Raw genomic sequence first — 25,185 nt, 5'->3', positions numbered from 1 at the left:
TGCCAGCCACGCTGTGGAGTACTTGGACGCGTGTGATGGAGCATTGTCCTGCATGAAAATCATGTTTTTCTTGAAGGATGCAGACTTCTTCCTGTACCACTGCTTGAAGAAGGTGTCTTCCAGAAACTGGCAGTAGGACTGGGAGTTGAGCTTGACTCCATCCTCAACCCAAAAAGGCCCCACAAGCTCATCTTTGATGATACCAGCCCAAACCAGTACTCCACCTCCACCTTGCTGGCGTCTGAGTCGGACTGGAGCTCTCTGCCCTTTACCAATCCAGCCATGGGCCCATCCATCTGGCCCATCAAGACTCACTCTCATTTCATCAGTCCATAAAACCTTAGAAAAATCAGTCTTGGGATATTTCTTGGCCCAGTCTTGACGTTTCAGCTTGTGTGTCTTGTTCAGTGGTGGTCGTCTTTCAGCCTTTCTTACCTTGGCCATGTCTCTGAGTATTGCACACCTTGTGCTTTTGAGCACTCCAGTGATGTTGCAGCTCTGAAATATGGCCAAACTGGTGGCAAGTGGCATCTTGGCAGCTGCACGCTTGACTTTTCTCAGTTCATGGGCAGTTATTTTGCGCCTTGGTTTTTCCACACGCTTCTTGCGACCCTGTTGACTATTTTGAATGAAACGCTTGATTGTTCGATGATCACGCTTCAGAAGCTTTGCAATTTTAAGAGTGCTGCATCCCTCTGCAAGATATCTCACTATTTTTGACTTTTCTGAGCCTGTCAAGTCATTCTTTTGACCCATTTTGCCAAAGGAAAGGAAGTTGCCTAATAATTATGCACACCTGATATAGGGTGTTGATGTCATTAGACCACACCCCTTCTCATTACAGAGATGCACATCACCTAATATGCTTAATTGGTAGTAGGCTTTTGAGCCTATACAGCTTGGAGTAAGACAACATGCATAAAGAGGATGATGTGGTCAAAATACTAATTTGCCTAATAATTCTGCACTCCCTGTATAGTGAATGGTGGGCTAGCGTTAGCACAGATCAGACAGGCTGTTCCCCCGCTGTAACAGCCTGCTGGACCCTACTGCCACAAGTGTGAAAGTAGCCTTAAATAGAACGGATCCTTTTAAGGCCTCATGCACACAACAGTATTTTTTCACGGTCCGCAAAACAGGGTTCCGTTGGTCCGTGATCTGTGATCGTTTTATCGTCCGTGGGTCTTCCTTGATTTTTGGAGGATCCACGGACATGAAAAAAAAGTCGTTTTGGTGTCCGCCTGGCCGTGCGTAGCCAAACGGATCCGTCCTGAAATACAATGCAAGTCAATGGGGACGGATCCGTTTGACGTTGACACAATATGGTGCAATTGCAAACGGATCCGTCCCCCATTGACTATTAATGTAAAGTCAGGAGTCCCTTTTATACCATTGGATCAGAGTTTTCTCCAATCCGATGGCATATTTTAACTTGACGCGTCCCCATCACTATGGGAAGGCCTCTATGTTAGAATATACTGTCGGATATGAGTTACATCGTGAAACTCAGATCTGACAGTATATACTAACACAGAGGCGTTCCCATGGTGATGGGGACGCTTCTAGTTAGAATATACTACAATCTGTGTACATGACTGCCCCCTGCTGCCTGGCAGCACCCAATCTCTTACAGGGGGCTGTGATCAGCACAATTAACCCCTCAGGTGCCGCACCTGAAGGGGTTAATTGTGCGTATCATATCCCCCTGTAAGAGATCAGGGGCTGCCAGGCAGCAGTGTGCGGCCCCCCCTCCCTCCCTCTATTGTATTTATAACATTGGTGGCACAGTGTGCGCCCCCCCCTCCCTCTATTGTATTTATAACATTGGTGGCACAGTGTGCGCCCCCCCCCTCCCTCTATTGTATTTATAACATTGGTGGCACAGTGTGCGCCCCCCCCTCCCTCTATTGTATTTATAACATTGGTGGCACAGTGTGCGGCCCCCCCTCACTCTATTGTATTTATATCATTGATAGCACAGTGTGCGGCCCCTCCGGCCCCCCTCCCTCTATTGTATTTATAACATTAGTGGTATTTATAACGGTCGTGTGCATGAGGCCTAATTCAGGTTTTGAGATCCACTGCCAGATCTCAAAACCTGAATTTAAAACGCAGATATGAAAGTGGCCTAAGCTGTAGAAACCAGTGTCAGGCTACTTTCACACTTACGTTTACATTTTCCGCTATAGAGATGCATCACAGGATCTCAATACCGGAGAAAAACGCTTCAGTTTTGTCCCATTCATTGTCAATGGGGACAAAACGGAACTGAACAGAAGGCAATGCTCCAAAATGCATTCCGTTTCATTTGGTTGTGTTCCCATACCGAAGAGCAAGCTGCAGTTTTCTTTCGGTCATGGGATGCAGAGCAAAACGGCCAAGACCCATAATGCAACTCAATGGGGACGGATCCGTTTTCTCAGACACAATAGAAAATGAATCCATCACCTATTGCCCTTCAATGGTGTTCAAGACGGATCCGTCAAGGCTATAGAAGAGATAATACAACCAGATCCGTTCATAACTGATGCAGATGGTTGTATTATCATTAAGGGCTTGTTCACACGACCGTGCCGTTTTTTGCGGTCTGCAAATTGTGGATCCACAAAAAACGGATGCCGCCCGTGTGCCTTCTGCAATTTGCAGAACGGAACAGGAGGCCCATTATGGAAAAGCCTATTGTCCGCAAAACGGACAATAATAGGTCAGGAGTCATAATTTTTGCGGGGCCACGGAACAGAGCAACGGATGCGGACAGCACACGGAGTGCTGTCCACGTCTTTTGCAGATCCATTGAAATGAATGGTTCCGTATACAGACCGCATGCGGAACTCAGAAAACGGCCTGTATACGGAACGCAAATTACGTTCGTGTGAACGAGCCCTAACAGAAGTGTTTTTTGTGGATCCCTGCCGTGAAAGTAGCATCAGGCAGCTGCTGCCAAGGCCAATAAGACTATGGAACTCTCTGCTTGAGGAGATGGTGATGGTGAGTTCACTAAAAGAGTTCATGTCCAAAAGAGTTGGATGTTTTTTTGGAGTGTAATAATATTACAGGTTATAGTTATTAGAGATGGATCGTTGATCCAGGGAGTTATTCTGATTGCCTGATTGGAGTCAATAATTGGCTTCTACCTCACAGGGCTTCCTCTGGATCAACTTGCAAGATAACAGGCTGAACTGGATGGACAGATGTTTTTTTTTTTCAGCCTTAGAAACTATGGGGCCCATTTATTAAGGCATCGGCCTCTTCATAACTTTGGCGGATGCTCAGCCCTTTCTAAATGTAAAACAGCTTCCCAGCATTTAGACCTTTTTCTACATCTGAACAGGCGTAAAAAATTGTAAATGAGACATGCCTCCTGGCCTGTCCCCTTCCCCGACCACTCTACGCCTACTTTTTTAGACCTGGAGTGAGCGGGGAGAAGTCACCTGAAATACGCCTAATATAGAATGAAGATGGAGGAGCCATCACGAGCAAATGAAGCAAGTAAGTATTATTTTTTCGTGTTTTTTTATTTTACACTATAATATTGCTATCAGATGCCGCGATCATGTATGACTGCTGTATCTGAGGGATACAATGACGGGGAGCAGCGCAATCGACGCTCCCTGTCATTGCTCCAACGACTTACAAAAAAATGCACTTCGTCACTGTAAGACACTAAGGTGGCATAACTACGGTTCAATAAGTGAGATCATTCATTCTTTGAAAAACAGGTGGCAATTATTGCCCTGATTTAAGGAAGGAAGGCACAGGCCTATTGGGCACCTGTTGCGGTGTGGTGTAAAAAAAAAAAAAAAAAAAAAAAAAAAAGAGAAGTTGGCTATATAAGTTCGGCCGGCGGTGCCCCTCATGCTGCGCCTCCTGAGCGGCTGAGCGCTTGCCGCTCCAAAGAATCTCCAGCCGCCGGCTCAGTGCTGCTCAGCCTGCCTGCGCCTGCTGTGTCTGCTCTGTGCTGTTGTTAATGTTGCGTGGCCGAGCTCTGTTCGGTCCGCGGTACAGGAGCTTTTGTTTCCTGTACCCGGCCGGACTGACAGGAAGTGCTCACTTAGTGTGCACTTCCTTTCAGTCCGGCCGGGTACAGGAAACAAATGCTCCTGTACAGCGGACGGAACAGAGCTCGGCCACGCTACACTAGAGGTGACAGGAGGAAGGGGGGGAGGAATGGAAATGAGAGTGACAAGGGGGGGAATGGAAATGAGAGTGACAAGGGCGGGGAGGAAATGAGAGTGACAAGGGCGGGGAGGAAATGAGAGTGACAAGGGCGGGGAGGAAATGAGAGTGACAAGGGCGGGGGGGTAGAATGAGAGTGACAAGGGCGGGGGGGTAGAATGAGAGTGACAAGGGCGGGGGGGTAGAATGAGAGTGACAAGGGCGGGGGGGTAGAATGAGAGTGACAAGGGCGGGGGGGTAGAATGAGAGTGACAAGGGCGGGGGGGGTAGAATGAGAGTGACAAGGGCGGGGGGGTAGAATGAGAGTGACAAGGGCGGGGGGGTAGAATGAGAGTGACAAGGGCGGGGGGGTAGAATGAGAGTGACAAGGGCGGGGGGGTAGAATGAGAGTGACAAGGGCGGGGGGGTAGAATGAGAGTGACAAGGGCGGGGGGGTAGAATGAGAGTGACAAGGGTGGGGGGTAGAATGAGAGTGACAAGGGAGGGGGGTAGAATGAGAGTGACAAGGGAGGGGGGAGAAAAGAGTGACAAGGGAGTCCCCAGAACCAGACCAAGAGCCAGACTACAGCCAGAGACCAGATCATCTTATTGGCGGCAGTTTAGTGTTGTGGGTGTCGGCACAAGCAGGAGTCAGGAAGCAGAGCGGCACCAGACAGGAAAAGGAAACAAAAGGAAAAAAGGTAATTTTTCATTTATTTCATTTTTAAATTGAAAATTGAATTGGCCAATTAGGGGAACAGGAACAGGGAAGGAAGGGGCCAGGCCAGGCTGCGCTGCCCATATGTGGACTAGGGCGGCGGCGGCCGCGGGCACTGGCAGCCTGGCTGTCACGACTGTCACTGGCAATTTTACTTGCATCCCTGTTCTCTAAAGGGGCGGTTTTAGGAGGCGGTCCTAGGGGTGGGTAGGGGCGTGGCCAGGGGAGGGGGGGGGTGAGTTCCACCAACTTTTCTCTGAGAAAAAAAGCCCTGGGAAGGCAGCAAATGTTGTACATGCTGGTTACAGTGCATTTCTCTCTGTAATTCTGAGGGAAAAGGGTCATTCCAGACATTGTTCGGAAGAACAACGTACCTTGATTAAAAAGTTAATTGGAGAGGGGAAAACATATAAAGAAGTGCAGAAAATTATAGGCTGCTCAGCTACAATGATCGCAAATGTTTTAAAATGGTAACCAAAACCTGAAAGAAGTGGAAGAAAGCAAAAAACTACCAAATGGATAAAGGAATATATGCGTGAGCTCCGCATTCAAAATACCCATATATTTATGCTATTCTGATATACTTCTGAGATATGTCTTCTATTTAGTGGGCAATTAATTTTATGAATTTTATTATTTTACAATTACAACAGTAAATAATTGTGATTTTTATTAAGTGTAATAAATGCAAAAATACTGTGAGCCAGTCTAATTGTGTTTGGATAAAGGAATAGCCAAAATGGCAAGGACTCAGCCAACAATCAGCTCCAGGAAGATCAAAGAAGGTCTAAAGTTACCTGTGAGTACTGTTACAATTAGAAGACACCTATGTGAAGCCAAGCTATCAGAAAGAAGCCCCCGCAGAGTCCCACTGTTGAAAAAAAGACACGTGCTGAAGATTTTACAATTTGCCAAAGAGCACATTGACTGGCCTAAAGAGACATTTTGTGGATTGATGAAAGTAAGATTGTTCTTTGTTTGTCAGACGACCCCTAAACACTCAATTCAAGCCACAGTACACAGTAAGCATCATGATATGGGGATGTTTCTCATACTACGGTGTTGGGCCTATTTATCGCATACCAGGGATCATGGATCCGTTTGAATACATCAGAATACTTGAAGAGGTCATGCTGCCTTATGCTGAAGAGGAAATGCCCTTGAAATGGGTGTTCCAACAAGACAACAACCCCAAACACACCAGTAAACGTGCAACATCTTGGTTCCAGACCAACAAGATTGACGTTATGGAGTGGTCAGCCCAATCCCCGTATCATGATCCAATAGAAAACTTGTGGGGTGACATAAAAAATGCAGTTTCTGAGGCAAAACCAAGAGATAGAGAAGAACTGTGGAATGTAGTTCAATCATCCTGGGCTGGAATACCTGTTCACAGGTGCCAGAAGTTGGTTGACTCCATGCAACACAGATGTACAGCAGTTCTCAGAAACAGTAGTTATACAACTAAATATTAGTTATGTGATTCAAAGGAAAGCTAAATCTTCAAACATTTTTCAGTTTATATAGTGAATGTTAGAGTTTGCAAAGAATACACACTGCTATTTTTTTTTTTTACAGTCTAATATTCACCTTTCTTCTATTTTCTGTAGAGGAACAACATACATTTATATATTTTTCTTTATGTTTTGATTTGGAATAGAATGTGTAGTGTTCCCAATGCATTTGTGTGTATGGAAATAAAAGCTATTAGAAGGATTTTGAACTTTATTCACTTTTTGAACACAACTGTAACTGTATATTAGCTACTAGCAACTTCCCTGTTAAAAATAAATAAAAAATGCCATGGATTGGCCTCCTGGGCACCCTTGGAACAAATCCAATAAACACACAAACAGAGAGACCAACACTTCATACCTGGACAGCGCCAGGTGCTTTCAGTGTCAGCAGCACATAACTCATGAAGGAAGTCAAGCGTCGTCAACTAGCTTGGTTGGTATATAAGGTGTACTAAGGTGTACAATAAGCAGTTTACACACATAACCTTCAGAGTTGCAAAAAGGGGTGAATATTGGCTTTCCTGCCAGGGGTGGCAATATTTCTAAAACTGCACAGTTTGTGAACTTTTCATGTGCTGCTGTGGTGAAAGTGTTTTGTATATGAACAAATGGCACCATTGTGAATAAGCATCATGGAAACTGCAAAAGCACCACACCATTGAAGTAAGAGGAGAAAGTCAGATACAAAGGTGCGTAACAGTGGATCAACATGCTACAGTTCACTATGAAAATAAACCAGGGGGCTATCAGACATCGGTCTAAAACAACAGTTTGATGATCTCTACTGCATACGGGGCTCTGAAGCAGATGGATGGTCACTGCATCACTGCTAACAAATTGCATCCGCAGAAAAGACTTCAATTTAAACAGCAGTATTAGAATTGGACCTGTGCTGATTGGCAAAGTGTTGCCTTCTCCAGTGAGTCAACATTTTGTGCTTCCTTGAATGGATGGATGTTGGCATGTCAGGCAAGAAACAGAGAACAAACACCCTGCAACCATTGTTGGTAAAACACAAGCTGTGGTGGGAGCCTTATTGTCTGGGAAATGTTTTTGTGGCATTCTCTGAACTCACTCGTCCGTCTGGACAGAACTCTGAACTGATCTGGCCAACCTTTCAGATAACATGCACTCATACATGCTGATTGTCTTCCCTGGGGAAGATGGGAATTTCTAGCAAGAAAATGTGACATGTCATATGGCTAGAAATGTCCAACACTGGTTGGGAGAGCATGACCAATACTTCCTTAGTGCTACCCATGCCCCCAAATTCCTACTGCTGTAGTCAGCATGGCTTCAGATACCTGTGCCAACCTACCAGGACTATACTGAGTCACTCCCTGCCCACCTAACTGCTGCCTGTGCTGTACATGGTGGTCACTCTGGATATTAGCTGGTGGTCATAACAATATGACTTGAGTATTGTGGGGATTTGCTCTGGTAGACAGGCTTGCGGACGCAGTACAGAGGCAATGACAACGTATTTAACTTAAATAGTGCACTGTTTTATTCACACAGGCGTAAAGTGACAAAATAACAATTTCAAGAAAAAACTGTCACCTTGAGTCTGGTGTTAGTTCACACCAGGCTGCAGCACATAAGTCCTTGAAGGAAACAGTAGTCCATGTGCTTTTGTCCACAAACAATGTAGCAGGCTTAGACAAGGCCCAAACCCTAAAGCTCCAACACGCAGACTGCCAGCACTCCACTAGCAGATGGAGGATAATCCACACCACCTGAACATGCTGGTTGGGTTTTTATATTCCAGCCAAAACCTGGCCTGGAACCGCGGGGAACAGCCGCCCACCCTGCTCTTTGGCTGCTCCCAATAAGAACCGGCCCGTATTGGATTTACAGCCATTCTGACAGCTGAAGTGTCAGACTGCACTACAGAACTGACACTTCAGGAAAAAAATCTGGTTCTTACCTCACCAAGGCCAGGAACCTCAGTGACACGTATCTTCCATCAATGACGGCTCCTTGTTCCTTCTTACAGTGTGTATGTGTAAATATCTAATATATAAAGTTGAGTGTATGTAAGTGTGTGTGTGTGTGTATGCATGTCTGCTAAAGGAATCCGCACCGTCGCATTTACAATCACGAAATTTGGCATACAGGTACATCAGGTGTCCGGGAAGGTTTTAGACCAGGTCTCAGCTCTCTAGCATGTAACGTTCCAGAGAGATTCACAAACAAATGCATTAGCCAATAGAAGCCTGGAGTGGTCACATGACCCCTATGAGCCAATAGAAGCTCACAGGCCCTTGGTCTCCACATACACACAGTTTTACTCCAGGTTTCCATAACAAGCCAGCCATTTTTCTTCACTGCTGTAGGTCAGCTTTAAAGGAAATCTGTATGGATGAGCGAATCGACTTCGGATGAAACATGCGAAGTTGATTCACATAAAACTTAATTCTAATACTGTACGGAGCAGGAGCTCCATACAGTATTAGAATTTATTGGATCCGATGAGCTGAAGTTATTGCGCAATAACTTCATAAATTAATTTGTACTGTAAAAAAACATTTCCCGAACTCGGGTTCAGTTCCAAGTTTTCTATTTTCAGAAGATAGAAAAAATCTATTGCTGAAACAAAGGCACATCTGGAAATAAGGTACTAAGTGCTATTAGACCATGGCTTTACTTCAATAGCGATTATTCTGGTGACAGATTTAATTTAAAGGGGCAGGGCGCTGTGGATGACACTGTTAAGGGAGCGGAGTGCTGTGAAGGTTACAGTTCAGGGGGCAGGTAGGGTGGCCCCTAGGTCCTACTAAGACACACCCCTGACCTGGTTTGGCCACAACCCCTCCCCCCTCCACTCTGCAGCCGACAGGGATTGAAAAAATGAAAGGTAAAAGTCAACTTCTATCAGCTACAGGGGTGGGAGTGAGGGTGACTTTCTCCCTGCAGCTCAGTGATGCTTTCTGACAGTGAGATGTTCAAAAGGACATCCCTGTGTCTGTCCAGGCCCTGCCACCGGACGGAGGACAATGAGTCTGAAAGCCGGACTGTCCTTCCTAAAACCGGACCTCTGGCCACCCTCTGGGCAGGCTTCTGTGGAGGTCACAATTAAGGGGAAGGTCCACTATGGAGGTCAGTGTTTAGGGGCAGATTGCTGTAGAGGACACTGTTAAGGGGACGGGGTGTTGTGAAAATCACTGTTAAGGAGACAGGGTGCTGTTGAGGTCACTAATAAAGGGGTGGCTGCTGTGGAGGTCACTGTTAAAGGGATGGGTCGCTTTAGAGGTCACTGTTAAGGGAGGAGGGGACTGTGGAGCAGGGGTAGACACACACAGCAGAGGGCCCCTGTGCAAGGAATGTACCTGGGACCCTCCCCCCCTCCCAAACCACACATACAGATATAAACATATAAGTGCAAATAAAAAAAAATCTTGTTAATATGGGTCAGTATATTTACAGTATGTATATATATATATATATTTTTTTTTCATACTAGGCCACACCTCTAACTCTTCCCAAAGCATAACTATACACAACCAGTCCCCTTAATTCCCCACATGTACGTGCACATAGTAGTAATGCCCACACTGTGCCCCCTTTACAGTAGTTATGCCCAGAGATGCCCACTTCACAGCAGTTATTCCCAGACATGTGCCCCTTTCACAGCACTTATGCCCAGATATGTGCCCCTTCCTAATAGCTATGCCCAGAAATGTTGCCCCTTTATAGTATCTATGGCAGATATGTGCCCCTTTACAGTAGTTATGCCCAGATATGTGCCTCTTACAGTAGTTATGTCCAGATATGTGCCCCCTTCACAATAGTTATGTCCAGATATGTGCCCCCTTCAGAGTAGTTATGCCCAGATATGTGTCCCTTCACAGTAGTTATGTCCATATATGTGTCCCTCACAGTAGTTATGTCCAGATATGTGCCCCCTTCACAGTAGCTATGCCCAGATATTGTCGCCCCTTCACAGTAGCAGTGTGATGTGTGACACTACATTGTGCTGCTGCTGTAGAGCCAGGGCCATATTTAGATTTTATGCTGCCCTAGGCACTTTAGTGCCGGCTTCCTCCCCCCACTGAAGTCCATATTTTTTAGATAGCTGATGGTAAAATGCTCCCTAGGCCTTCAGTTATCCGTCAGGACTCCCTCATACACTTGGACAATTAAAGGGCTGACCTGTTACATGTGCGCATGGCAGCTGAAGGTATCTGTGTTGGTCCCATGTTCATATGTGCCCGCATTGCTGAGAAAAATTATGTTTTATTATATGCAAATGGGGGCGTTACTATTACACCTAGAGAGTCCGCTCTCTCTGTAACTGCCACATCCTCTGCACTTTGACATTATCAGTTGTGATGACATTTCCACTACCAGGCCCTGTCAAAGTAGACAGGGAGTGGCAGTTGCAAAGAAACCGGAACCCCATTGCTCCTAGAGGCTCATTTGAATAAATTTAAATATCATTTTTCTCAGCAATGGGGGTACATATGAACATGGGACCAACACAGATGTCTTCAGCTGCCAAGCGCACATGTAACAGGTCAGCCAGAGACACAGGTACAAACCTATTGACAGATGCCCTCCCTTGGCCTGCACTATAAAGCGTAGGGCAAGGACTGTTTTGTTTACAGCCCTAGCAGTGTTTGCGGTGACGTCACCGGCACTGATGGGTGGCTTTACAGGCCAGGGCAGCGCTAAAGCCCGTCCATTAGTACCAGTGACGTGACCGGTCTCACTGCTAAGCGGAAGCCCCCCCAACCCATAGTACCCCTACAGTGCCTTCAGTACTTATAAAGCACCCCCAATAGAAAAAAGTCCAATCTATAAGGCACACCACCTTTGCTCAAAGTATTTATAATGTTCTCTGCAGTGCCCCCTATAATTATAATGCCTCCTGCAGTACCCCCTGTAATTATAATATTTTCTGTAGTGCCCCCATAAATTATAACGCCTGTCCTCTCCCTACAGTCTTTTATACAATACAGTCCCATAAAAATAACATCACTCCTCTCCCTCCAGTCTTCTATACCATGCAGTCTCATGTAAATAAAATTACTCCTCTCCCTCCAGTCTTCTATGCCATGCAGTCCCATGTAAATAACACCAGTCCTCTCCCACCAGTCTTCTATATGATACAGTCCCATGTAAATAACCTATATTCCTTAAGTCTTATATAACCTACAGTCCCATGTAAATAACTTAAATCCCCTCCTTCAGCACCCTCCAACACATAGTCCCATGTAAATAACATCACTTCTTACCCTCCAGTCCTCTATAATATCCAGTCCCATGTAAATAACACCAGTCATCTCCCCCCAGTCTTCTGTAACATCCAGTCCCATGTAACTAACACCCCTCCCTTCAGCCCCTCTAACATACAGTCCCAGTTAAATAACATATGTCCCTCCCACTAATCAGGGAAGAGGTATAATGCAAAGACCACATCTTCCAGCATTTCTCTGGCACTTAGATTCATTCCATGGCATCACAGGTCTCCACTGCTGAGCACTGCCATTTTCTGCACTGGTCACATAATGGTGACCTCATCACAGGTCCTACCGCCACTTCCAGTGTTGAACAGATCACATGACCTTCAACTATGGAGTATAGGCAGAACGGGAAGCAGATTCACAGTAAGTCCTAATCAGCTTCCCCCTCCAAGGTCACCAGGTTACCCTGGGAGAGGAAGAGCTGGCACTGAGAAGGGCCCCCTCCCTCTCTGGGTCCCTGTGCAGCTGAACCAGCACAGGCAATATGTCCGCCCTTGCTGTGGAGGCCATTATTAAAGGGGCAGCGGAATACTGTGAGGTCACTGTTAAGGCAGCAGGGTACTGTGAAGTCACTGTTAAGGGAGCAGGGTACAGTGGAGGTCACTGTTAAGGGAGCAGGGTACTGTGGCAGTCATTGTTAAAGGGGCAGTCGCTATGGAGGTCTCTGTTATGGGGGCCGTGAATGGTGGAGGTCACAGTTAGGGCTCATGCACACGAGCCCTTAGGGCTCATGCACACTAACATATTTTCTTTCTGTGTCCGTTCCAGTTTTTTTTGCATACCATATTCATTTCAATGGGGTCGCCAAAAAAAAACGGAAGTTACTCCATGTAGTTATTTTAACTGTAGAGGAACTTCAGGGTCTCTTCAAATACAAAATGGTGCCCAAAAACCATTCCAGCAAAACCTGCCTCCTTTCCTTCTGACCACTGTCATGTGCCCCTTCAGCAGTTTACTACCACATACAGGTGTTTTTGTAAACTGTAGCATCAGAGTAATGCATACTGAGGCTTACTTTGCTAAAATGTGGTAATTCATGGGTGGTTTCTATTACATAATCCGCTCAAAATCACTTTATAACTGAATTGGTTCTTAAAAAAGGTTTTGAAAATTTTAGTGAAATTTCAAATATTGCTTCTAAAATTGTAATCCTTCTAACGTCCTAAAAAAAAAAAATGACATTTACTAAATGAAAGTAGAATATATGGGAATAGCAGAGAGAAGGCCACGGCGCTCACAGGAGTGCCAGTGCATTCTCAAACAGCTGATCGGCGGGGGTCCCGGGTGTCGAACCCCCACCGATCAGATACTGATTACCTAAAAATCTGGCAACTAAAACTTAATGTTGATAAGTGCAAGATAATGCACCTGGGGCATAAAAACCCAAGAGCAGAATATAAAATCAGTGATACAGTCCTAACTTCAGTATCTGAGGAAAGGGATTTAGGGGTCATTATTTCAGAAGACTTAAAGGTAGGCAGACAATGTCATAGAGCAGCAGGAAATGCTAGCAGAATGCTTGGGTGTATAGGGAGAGGCATTACCAGTAGAAAGAGGGAGGTGCTCCTGCTGCTCTACAGAGCACTAGTGAGACCTCATTTGGAGTATTGTGCGCAGTACTGGAGACCATATCTCCAGAAGGATATTGATACTTTGGAGAGAGTTCAGAGAAGAGCTACTAAACTGGTACATGGATTGCAGGATAAAACTTACCATTAAGACGAGACAGAGGGGATATGATAGAAACGTTTTTAATACATAAAGGGAATCAACAAGGTAAAAGAGGAGAGAATATTTAAAAGAAGAAAAACTGCTACAAGAGGACATAGTTTTAAATTAGAGGGGCAAAGGTTTAAAAGTAATATCAGGAAGTATTACTTTACTGAGAGAGTTGTGGATGCATGGAATAGCCTTCCTGCAGAAGTGGTAGCTGCAAATACAGTGGAGGAGTTTAAGCATGCATGGGATAGGCTAGATACTTTATAAAAGTCTATAAAATTTTTGTTTTTCCATATTAGGGTGAACTATGTACTATTATTTAAAGGTTGTGCTATTTGGTACATTTATGAGATATTGCTAGGCTATCCTATAAACATAAGCTCTGGGTTCCACTCCCATTTCCAGAATGGGCGCCCGGAGCAAACGTGGATGCGCAGCATCCTATCCATTCATTTCTATGGGACTTCTGAAAATGAATGGAAAGGAAGCCTTGTAAGTGCAGCCACTTCTCCATTTACCACTATCAGACTTATAAAATAGCCCAGTCAACACTTGGTTATTTTCGGAACTCCCATAGCAGTGAATGCCTTCCCTTTATTTCACAGGCCTGTTCTGGAGATAGGAGCAGGTCCCAAAGGTGGGACTCACATCTATCTGACACTTATGGCTTATCCTAGTGATATGCTATAAATGACCCACATTGGACAACCCCTTTACATTGGCAATTGATTATGTTAGTCAACTATTTACAATCCAGGTTTCAAGAATTTAGGTAAATAACCAATGTATTTATCCTAGTACAACATAGGCTACTTTCACATTAGCGTTCGGGGCTCCGCTTGTGAGTCCTGTTTAAAGGACGCATCCGTCCAGCCCTAATGCATTCTGAGTGGATGCGGATCCGCTCAGAATGCATCAGTCTGGCGGTGTTTGGCCTCCGCTCCGCTCAGCAGGCGGACAGCAGTGTTCAGGTGTCCGCCTGGCCGCGCGGAGGCAAGCGGATCCGTCCAGACTTACAATGTAAGTCAATGGGGATGGATCCGTTTGAATTTGACACTATATGGCTCAATTTTCAGACGGATCCGTCCCCCATTGACTTTCAATGTAAAGTCTGGATGGATCCGTCTGCAGCTACTTTCACACTTAGAATTTTTTCTACAATATAATGCAGACGGATCCGTTCTTAACGGATCCCTTCATCTGCATTATATGAGCGGATCCGTCTGGGCAGACCCCAGACGGATCCGCTCTGAACGCAAGTGTGAAAGTAGCCATACCCGTATTTTTCGCTTTATAAGATGCAACCAAAGAGGTACCCCAACCGAAGAGGAAAAGAAGAAAAAAATATTTTTCATCAGACCTTATATCAGATCCTCCGATCAGACCCCCATATCAGGACCTCACATCAGATTTTCATACCAGACCCCTATCAGACCTCAGATCAGACCCCCATCAGACCTCAAATCAGACTTCCATGAAAGACCCTTATCAGACCTCCATGTCAGACCCCCATCAGACTTCAGATCAGACTTTAAAAATAAATAACATCACTTACCTCTCTTGCTCCGCCACTCCTTTCCCGATTTGGCGGTCTCTGCAGAAGTCGCCCTCCCTCTTCTCCGGGCCCGCTCTGGACTGACTGACTCATCTGACTGCGTGCAAATTTGGGGCCTAGTGCGCGCACGACTGTACGTCCTCATGTTGTATGTGGTAAGGACCTGCTGTCACGGCCTTTGGTTTGCGCTGTGATACTGTTGCCACACTTGCGGTTGTCCGCGGCAACATGTCCCTGTGAGAGCATGCAGTGGCAGTTTCTCGGCCTTCTGGGTGATTGCCAGGACATGGTTGCCATGCATGCTGTTGCCGGTGGTAACGTGTTGTTTGGCATGCTTGTGTGTGCACTTCCTCTTTAAGTTGTAGCCTCCCTCTGGCTGATGCTGTAAGGGTTAACTCCCTGACTGGGCGTGGTCATTTGGCTTTTATCTTCTGTGGTTTCCTGACTGGAGTCAGTCCAGGGTGTTCCATCTGTCCAATGAGGGACACCCTTGTGGTTATAGATGTTGCTGTTCTTATGTTTTGGTTTGCATGGGTTATGTTCCGGGTGTTGTATGTCTTGTGTGGTCTTACATGGCTGGTGATGTTTGATGTCCAGCATGTTTGCTAGACATTCCCCTGTCTCACGTTTATTGCAGCTATGGGTGTCCTGGGTTCCTGTGTGGTTTGTGGTGTGTGCTTTAATGTTGGTGTGGACAGCAGCACTTGTGCACGGGTTTCAGTCAGTGTGTCTGTGGCAGGTAGTGTGTTATGGGTTTGCTTACCTGCCATCTCCATATGCTGTATTTATTCCCCTCTCCTTGCAGCCTGGCCTCAGATAGAGACTCCTGTTCCTCCATGACTGCGATGAACAGGTCGTCTCTTCCCGGCTCCTTGGTGAGGGATTACCGAGGCGACTTAGGGTCTCTATGAATCCCGAGTATGAGTCGTCCTACCATCGGGGTCCGCTCATACGTATGGTGAGGATTCAGGGAGAGGATTAGGGATGCTGTAGGAGGTGACCTGCTCCCTTATTACTCCTTTTGGCCAGGCTGATCCCCTTTTTACCCTTTGACACCGCACGGTGGGGGGTTTCCCTCACTCCCCATCGTGACACCTGCAGTACAGCACGGCCCCAGGGAAGAAGACCAGGGATGGTGAGTACAGGAAGCGCTTACAGTGCTTCACTCCCCACTCCCTGCACCTAATGCATACTAAGTGAGCGCACCCATAATGGAAGTGCTTTCTAGTATTTGCTTTATAAGACATTTTCCCCCCAGATGGACAAAAATAGCACACATTCTATTTTTTTGCTGGGCCACAGAACGGACATATCGATGTGGACAGCACACAGGTGTGCATCTTTTGCAGCCCCACTGAAGTGAATGGGTCCGCATCCGATCCACATTTTTTGTTCATGTGCATGAGCCGTTGTTTTGACGGCCATTAATTAAAGGGGTTGTGTAACAAACCATATTCTAAATTTTTCAAATCGGCACCTGGATCTGAATACTTTTCTAATTGCATGTAATTATTAATGTATTATCGCTAGTGAGCTATTAAATCGAATGTATCTACATAGTGCCATCTGCTGTTTGTTATTTTCCTTATTTCTTTATCTATCTCGCTGAGCTGGTCGAACATGCTCAATCAGTTGCACGCTGAAGGTTTTACCATGCTTCTCATAGTTCCCTGACCAGAACATCATTGAATATCTGTGGATAGACCTTAAAAGAGTAGCGCATGCAAGATGGCCCTGGAATCTCACAGAACAGGAAGACTTTTGCAAGGAAGAAAGGATGAAAGTCCCTCAAACATAGAAACATAGAAACATAGAATGTGTCGGCAGATAAGAACCATTTGGCCCATCTAGTCTGCCCAATATATCTGAATTCTATGAATAGTCCCTGGCCCTATCTTATATGAAGGATAGCCTTATGCCTATCCCATGCATGCTTAAACTCCTTCACTGCAGCTGCCACTTCTGCAGGAAGGCTATTCCATGCATCCACTACTCTCTCAGTAAAGTAATACTTCCTTATATTACTTTTAAACCTTTGCTCCTCTAATTTAAAACGGTGTCCTCTTGTGGTAGTTTTTCTTCTTTTAAATATGCTCTCCTCCTTTACCGAGTTGATTCCCTTTATGTATTATGTATCTATCATATCCCCTCTGTCTCTTCTTTCTTCCAAGCTATACATATTAAGGTCCTTTAACCTTTCCTGGTAAGTTTTATCCTGCAATCCATGTACTAGTTTAGTAGCTCTTCTCTGAACTCTCTCTAGAGTATCTATATCCTTCTGGAGATATGGCCTCCAGTACTGTGCACAATACTCCAAGTGAGGTCTCACCAGTGTTCTGTACAACAGCATAAGCACTTCACTCTTTCTACTGCTTATACCTCTCCCTAAACATCCAAGCATTCTGCTGGCATTTCGTGCTGCTCTATTACATTGTCTTCCCACCTTTAAGTCTTCTGAAATAATTACTCCTAAATCCCTATCCTCAGATACTGAGGTCAGGACTGTGTCAAATATTCTATATTCTGCCCTTGGGTTTTTACGCCCCAGGTGCATTATCTTGCACTTATCCACATTAAATTTCAGTTGCCAGAGTTCTGACCATTCTTCTATTTTTCCTAAATCCTTTTCCATTTGGCGTTTCCCTCCAGGAACATCAACCCTGTTACATATCTTTGTGTCATCAGCAAAAAGACAAACCTTACCATCGAGGCCTTTTGCAATATCACTTATGAAGATATTAAACAAAATTGGTCCCAGTACAGATCCCTGTGGAACCCCACTGGTAACATGACCTTGTTTTGAATGTTCTCCATTGACTACAACCCTCTGTTGTCTGTCACTCAGCCACTGCCTAATCCACTCAACAATATGGGAGTCCATGCTCAATGACTGCAGTTTATTGATGTCTTCTGTGTGGGACAGTGTCAAAAGCCTTACTAAAAATCTAGATATGCGATGTCTACTGCACCTCCACCGTCTATTATTTTAGTCACCCAGTCAAAAAAATCTATAAGATTTGTTTGACATGATCTCCCTGAAGTAAACCCATGTTGTTTTTCATCTTGCAATCCATGGGATTTTAGATGTTCCACAATCCTATCCTTTAATAGGGTTTCCATTAATTTGCCTACTATTGATGTCAGACTCACTGGTCTATAGTTGCTCGATTCCTCCCTACTACCTTTCTTGTGAATGGGCACGACATTTGCCAATTTCCAATCTTCCGGGACGACTCCTGTTACTAATGATTGGTTAAATAAATCTGTTAACGGTTTTGCCAGCTCACCACTAAGCTCTTTTAATGATTTTGGGTGTATCTCATCAGGCCCCTGTGACTTATTTGTCTTCACTTTAGACAGCAAACTTAGAACATCTTCCTCTGTAAAGACACATGCATCAAACGATTTATTAGTCATCCTTTCTAGTGGAGGTCCTTCTCCTTTTTCTTTTGTAAAAACTGAACAGAAGTATTCATTAAGGCAGTCGGCTAGCCCTTTATTCTCTTCTACATACCTTCCATCCTTTGTTTTTAATTTAGTTATTCCTTGTTTTAATTTCCTTTTTTCATTTATATATCTGAAGAATGTCTTATCCCCTTTTTTCATAGACTGAGCTAGCTTTTCTTCTGCCTGCGCTTTAGAAGTTCTTATAACTTGCTTGGCTTCTTTCTGCCTAATCTTGTAGATTTCCTTATCTTCATTGCTCTGGGTTTTTTATAATTACAAAATGCTAGCTTTTTATTTTTAATGATTTGGGCCACTTCTGCTGAGTACCACAGTGGTCTCTTCCTTTTTTTGCTTTTACTGACAAGTCTAATGCAATTTTCTGTTGCCTTCAATAATGCACCTTTTAAGTAGTCCCATTTCTCCTGGACTCCATGTAATCCGTTCCAGGACTCATTTATGACTAATTTCATTTTTGAAAAGTCTGTTTTTCTAAAATCTAAAACTTTTGTTTTTGTGTGGTGGGACGCTTTCACAGTTCTTATATTAAACCACACTGACTGGTGATCACTAGATCCCAAGGTTTCGCCTACAATGACATCATATACCGAATCCCCATTTGTGAATACCAAATCCCAAATACCAAATCCCAAATGCACAAACACAAATTGAAATACTGTTACCTGGCTACAAAAAGCATTTGCAAACTGTGATTCTTGCCAAAGGGGGTGCTACTAGGTACTAACCATGCAGGGTGCCCAAACTTTTGCTTTGGGCCCTTTTCATTTTTTGTTATTTTTAAAATGTAAAGGATGAAAATTGTTTTTGCTTTTTGGAGTTCATTTCATCTTCAACCTGCTTAAAGGGTTTCTACCACTTCGGTGTGACATATTTAGCTGTCAGACACTAGCGATCCGCTAGTGTCTGCTCTGGCCAACCATCCTAATATAATTGCTTTTGGGGCGGTGGTTTGGCTAAAAAAACTACTTTTATTAATATGCTAATGAGCCTCTAGGTGCTATGGGGGCGTCATTAGCACCTAGAGGCTCCGACTACCTTTAGAAACTGCCGCCCCCAGCGCGTCCCTCCAGCCCGCCCATCTCCTCCTGAATGCGATCCTCGTATGTATTCTGCGCATGCGCAGTAAATGTCTGACAGCTTCCCTGCTCAGACATCTCCACTGCGCCTGTTCCTCGGAGCACTATGGCGTCATCGCGCAGGCGCAGTGGAGATGTCTGAGCAAGGAAGCGGTCAGACATTCACTGCGCATGCGCAGAATACATACGAGGATCGCATTCAGGAGGAGATGGGCGGGCTGGAGGGACGCGCTCGGCGGCGGCAGTTTCTGAAGGTAGTCGGAGCCTCTAGGTGCTAATGACGCCCCCATAGCACCTAGAGGCTCATTAGCATATTAATAAAAGTAGTTTTTTTAGCCAAACCACCGCCCCAAAAGCAATTATATTAGGATGGTTGGCCAGAGCAGACACTAGCGGATCGCTAGTGTCTGACAGCTAAATAAGTGACACCGAAGTGGTAGAAACCCTTTAACTGTTCACGGTAACAGTAATCATGACCAGGGATGTTAAAAATTTTGCAAGCCACTGTATGTACCTTATTCCTAATCTTTTCCCATTAGGAGATAGCTGTTCAGTATCAAACCTTTTTTTTAACTACTTTATTAACAAGCCTATTTTAGCACAAGCTTTTCATTTTTACTTCACTCAGAGACTCATTTATTTAAATTTTTTTGTCAATGTAGCTCTATGAGGCTTATTTTATTTTTTATTTTTTGAAGGATGCATTTTATTTTTCAATAGTACCATTTTGGGTTACATAGAGCTCATTACTATAGTCTGCACAGTCTCACTCTATCCAATCAGTGCTGCCATTGTCAGACTGTGCAGGTACACCCACCTAAGAGTAGATGCTCCATAATTGTTATTACAAGGGGAATGCATGAATTTATTAAAAGAGGCGTGTTAGTAGTCCTCTTTAAACATTTTAATCCTACTAGGGGACTTCACAATGCATGCCCTATTGCCTGTCAGCGAAAAACTGACTGGTAATCTATAAAAATGCAGATATGCTAATAATGGCATGTCTGAGCACTTCACAAAAGTGGCATAAGCAGAATAAAGATTTTGCTGTAGTGTTTTATAAATATGCCAAAAAGTGGCATAGACCAAATAAATGATCGCCTATGTTTTTAAATACCTGATGGAAGTTGTCTGTAATAATAAATTACAGGATGCAGGAAATTGGAACGCCATGCAGCTTTTTCATCACCAATAGCACGATTATAGTGAAACACATCTTTGTCTGGTCCAGAAAAATTCTTTCCATATTCCATTATTAAAATTAACACTCCTGTGTCATACACCTTCCTTCCAGTGCTTTTGTCTACAGTGGGGATAGTTCCAACTGGTATCTCTTCTAGGTGCTCAAAAGTAGTAGAATCCCTTAAGAAAAAGAAAGAAAATTTGAAACTTATAATAGTGATTGTTTCATAACCATGAAACTAAATGTGAATCTTATGACTGGAACAGTGACACCTGTGCTTCTTTTTTACCCTTATAAAATGTTTTGCTTTATAAAGATGCTCCGGATTGTAGGAGATGCAGGTTTTGGAGGAGGAAAATCAGAAAAAATATTTATCTTCAGACCTCAGATCAGACCCCCATATCAGATTCCCATTTGAGACCCCCATATCAGACCTCAGATCAAATGCCCATTACCAGACCTCAGATCAGACCCCCAATATCAGACAATCTCAGACTATGGAGACTCTAAAACATTGTGTTTTTTTTTTTTTTTTTTTGCATGAGAAAGCTGATGAGTTTATTAGATATAGAAAATAGAGAGGCCTCAAAAAGTAGCACAAGAAATACAGACATAAATTGGTGTCAGTGACCTTGTCGATTAACTCAGCACACCATAATGGTCATCTTTATGATTGCAGGGCAGAGTTGGCTTGTGTAGTCTATGGCTCCCCAGCTGCTGCAGAACCTCAGATACCCATATGCATTCTGGGATTTTAAATTCCTAAACAACAGGAGTACCACAGGTTGCCTGCCACTAAAACAAGTTATATTAGATATATCACATCTCAGAAATCTGTGCTGAATATGGCGACAGGTTTAGATTAGTAGGTTGATTGCTGGACTTTCTCCCGTGAGGACACCACTTTTCCGTCAACGGTATCGTGAACAATGGTACGGATTTTTCGTATGGTTTGAGGGGATTCTTTGTATGAAATACTGGCATCTTCACCCTCCAAGAGACGCCTGTAGGTTTCGATTTCCTGTTCCAGACGGGTCTTCACATCCATGAGCATTTTGTACTCATAGCTCTGGCGTTCCATATCTGACCTTAATTCTGCCAGCTGAGCTTCAACACTGCTGATCATATCCTGTATCTGAGAGAGCTGCATACAGTACCGGCCTTCCGTTTCTGCTAAGGTGCCTTCCATTGCCGCTTTCATGCTTAGTTGTGTCTGAAGTTCAATCTCCAGGCTTTGGACGGTACGTTTGAGGTCGGTCATTTCTGTTTTGCTGGACTGGATTTGTTCACTGTGGCTTGCAACTTCTTTGTTCAGTTCCTCTGTCTGCTTGAAGTACCAGGCTTCAACTTGCTTACGGTTCTCTGCAGCCAGCCCTTCGTATTGGTCTCTCATGTCAGACAAAATCCTACTTAGGTCAATACCTGGGGCAGCATCCATCTCTACATTGACATGGCCGCCAACTTGTCCACGAAGAGAATTCATTTCCTCTTCATGGTTCTTCTTTAGATAAGCCAGTTCTTCCTTCAAGCCCTCAATATGGAGCTCCAGATCTGATCTAGAAAGAGTAAGTTCATCCAAGACTCTGCGTAGTCCATTGATGTCACCTTCAACGTTCAAACGCAGGTTCAGTTCAGTTTCATACTTGGTCTTAAAGTCCTCCATAGCCAGTCTGGCGTTATCAATCTGAAGGAGCATGCTGGCATTGTCCATGGTAGCATTGAGGATCTTGTTGCGAAGGTCTTCAATGGTTTTGTAATAATGGCTGTAGTCATGATCTGGCCTTGGTGCTTGTTTTTCATACCATTCACGAATCATTTTTTTTTTTTTTTATTTAATTTTATTTATATTTTCTACATCCATATAAAACACATTGCACCAACAACAAGCAAAAAATATTAACAATTAGTAGTTTCTATTCCTTTCTATTTTCTTTCTCCCCTTTTACCTTCCCTCCCCCTCATTCCCCCCTCCCTTTACCATACCCTCCCACCCCTAAAGGGAGTGAAGGAGGGGGAGCGTGAAAAAAAAAAAAAAAAAAAGCAGATGTCATCCCTGAAGTATCCAATTTTCCCACACTTGGTCGAGATTTAATGACCCTTTAGAATTATTATTCATTACACGTTCTTCTTTAATTAAATTATCTATTGCTTTTCTCCACTGTCCCACCATCGGTGGGTCCGCCTTTATCCATTTTCTGAGAATAAGGAGTCTGGCCTGAAATAGTACTTTATTCAAGACCAATCGTATTTTTTTGTTCAAATTCAAGTGTTCAGTTGCCCCTAGAATACAAATTACCGGATCCCTGGGCAACCGAACCTTCAGGAGCAAATACACGGTTTCCATTATTTCTGTCCAGTATCTATTTAGCTTGGGGCATCTCCAAAAACAATGTATCAAATCTGCTCTCTCCTCCCCGCATCTTGAACACTTATCTGTTTCTCTCACTCCCATTCTTTTCAATATCCATGGAGATCGATGAAGTCTATGCACTATGAAAAATTGTGAGATCTTATGTGAACCCCTATCCGAAATTGTCGCATAATTCCTAAGGGCATCTCTCCATTTTTCTTCCGTAAAGGAGTCTAGATCTTTCTCCCATTTTTTCTCAGCAAGCATTATAGTCCTTTTTCTCTTTACCTCCATCAGAACCTTATATCTCCTTGCAGTTATTCCTCCTCCTTCTGTTTCTGCTGTAAACTTATCCAACTTATCTGATTTTTCCCTTCTATACTTGTCTTCCTGTACCACTGTCCGTAGTGCATTCCTAAGCTGGAAATATTTATACATATCACTGTGGGGGATCCCAAATTCCGACACCATTTTGTTGAAGTCCTTCAGCTTATCCTCTTCAAAGATCTGATCTAAATATTTCACTCCTTTTTTTCCCCAATCTATATAATCCCTTATTGTTTCTAATTCCTTTAAATTAAAATTTTTCCATATCAGTGTATATTTCAAAAACCCTTTAATCTCCAATATCTTCTTAATTTCCCCCCATACGTATTCTATTAAATTTAATATCCTATTTTCAGTATTTTTTTCCCCAAAAAAAACTGATTCCAACACCTCTAAGTGATTACAATCTTTTTTCCATCCCCTTTTATCTAATTCTTGTCTACCCACCTGACTATCTAAACTACCCTTTATATTCCCATATTGTGTTATTAAAAAGTAAAAAAAACAAATTAGGGACCGCTAATCCTCCCTCCTGCACTGGAAGCTGAAGGACTTCCTTCTTTATCCGAGGGATCGCACCCTTCCAAATAAAATCCCCCATTAATCTATCAAATAGTTTGAAAATGTTCTGCGGTATTCTCACTGGGGCATTTTGTAATACATAGAGTATCTTTGGGAGGAGGACCATTTTTATTAGATTCACTCTACCTTGTATTGACATTGGTAGTCTTTTCCATATGTGTATTTTAGTTCTTAATTCTTTTATTAAGGGAAGGACATTTAGTTTTTCATATTCTTCTATATTTCTAGAGATTTGTATACCGAGGTATTTAAAATTTTCATTTTTTTTAAGAACGTGTACCCGTGTATCTCCCTGTAATTGTCCATCTCCTAATAATAACATGTGTGATTTCCCCCAGTTAATATTTAAACCAGAAAAAAAACCAAACTTATCTATTGTCTCCATCACTTTATTAAACTGATCCCCGGTGTTTTGCAAAAAAAGTAAAATATCATCCGCGTACATTAACACCTTTTCTTCCCCACCCACATATTGAAAACTTTCAATCTCCCTATCATTTCTTATTATGTTTGCCAACGGTTCAATTGCAATAGCAAATAAAAGGGGGGAGAGAGGGCATCCCTGCCTTGTGCCCCGAGATAGGGCAAACGGCAGGGACAAGCTCCCATCCACCACCACTCTAGCCCTAGGGTTACAATATATTAACTGTATCCACCCTATAAATCCTTCCCCTATGCCAAACCTCCTTAATACTGCCCATAGATACTCCCATTCAATACAATCAAAAGCCTTTTGGGCATCCAATGAAAGTATCGCTTTCTCCCCTGCATCTGATCTATTAGCTTCAATGTTGAGAAATAACCTTCTTATATTGGAGTATATTGTTCTACCCGGTATAAATCCTGTTCGGTCTTTATTTATTATTACTTTGATAACCCTTGAGAGCCTATCAGCCAAAACTTTTGCCAAAATTTTGACATCCGTGTTCAGCAGGGATATGGGCCTATATGAACCAGGATCTGTTTGTTCTTTTCCTTTTTTTGGAATTAGTGTAATAATTGCTTCCTTCATGGAATTAGGTAAATCGCCTAATTTTCGGGCCTCATCCAATGTTGTTTTTAGTTCTGATACCAAAACCTGAGAGAAGGTTTTGTATATTTCAAAAGGAAGTCCATCTCCTCCTGGAGCCTTCTCGAGTTTAACCTTCCCCAGAGCTAGATTTATTTCTGCCACCGTTATTTCTTTCTCCAGATATTCTCTTTGCATCTCAGATATCCTACTAAAAGCAATCTTATCTAAATATGAATCTAACTCTTGTTTGGAGTATTGCACCCTGGACTTATATAGCTCT

The 25,185-nt window shown here is 43.6% G+C and overlaps 2 protein-coding genes across 6 annotated transcripts in view; both read right to left on the bottom strand.

Moving 5' to 3' along the window:
• Positions 1-25,185, bottom strand: part of FOXRED2 (FAD dependent oxidoreductase domain containing 2) — a 576,662-nt gene that overhangs the window by 147,671 nt on the left and 403,806 nt on the right. For all 5 annotated transcript variants that reach the window (XM_044301271.1, XM_044301274.1, XM_044301275.1 and 2 more), the window contains one exon: positions 20,569-20,813. In XM_044301271.1, the coding sequence (XP_044157206.1) occupies positions 20,569-20,813 (245 nt within the window). The remainder of the gene's footprint in view (positions 1-20,568; positions 20,814-25,185) is intronic.
• Positions 21,158-22,456, bottom strand: LOC122943496 (keratin, type I cytoskeletal 17-like; the record flags this gene model as incomplete). The annotated part of the gene is made up of 1 exon (XM_044301279.1): positions 21,158-22,456. A coding segment is annotated over one exon (960 nt), but the record flags the coding sequence as incomplete, so codon positions are not given.

Source organism: Bufo gargarizans, chromosome 7 (assembly GCF_014858855.1).
Source record: "Bufo gargarizans isolate SCDJY-AF-19 chromosome 7, ASM1485885v1, whole genome shotgun sequence".
Taxonomy (NCBI): domain Eukaryota; kingdom Metazoa; phylum Chordata; class Amphibia; order Anura; family Bufonidae; genus Bufo; species Bufo gargarizans.
This window is presented reverse-complemented; position numbering and strand designations above follow the sequence as displayed.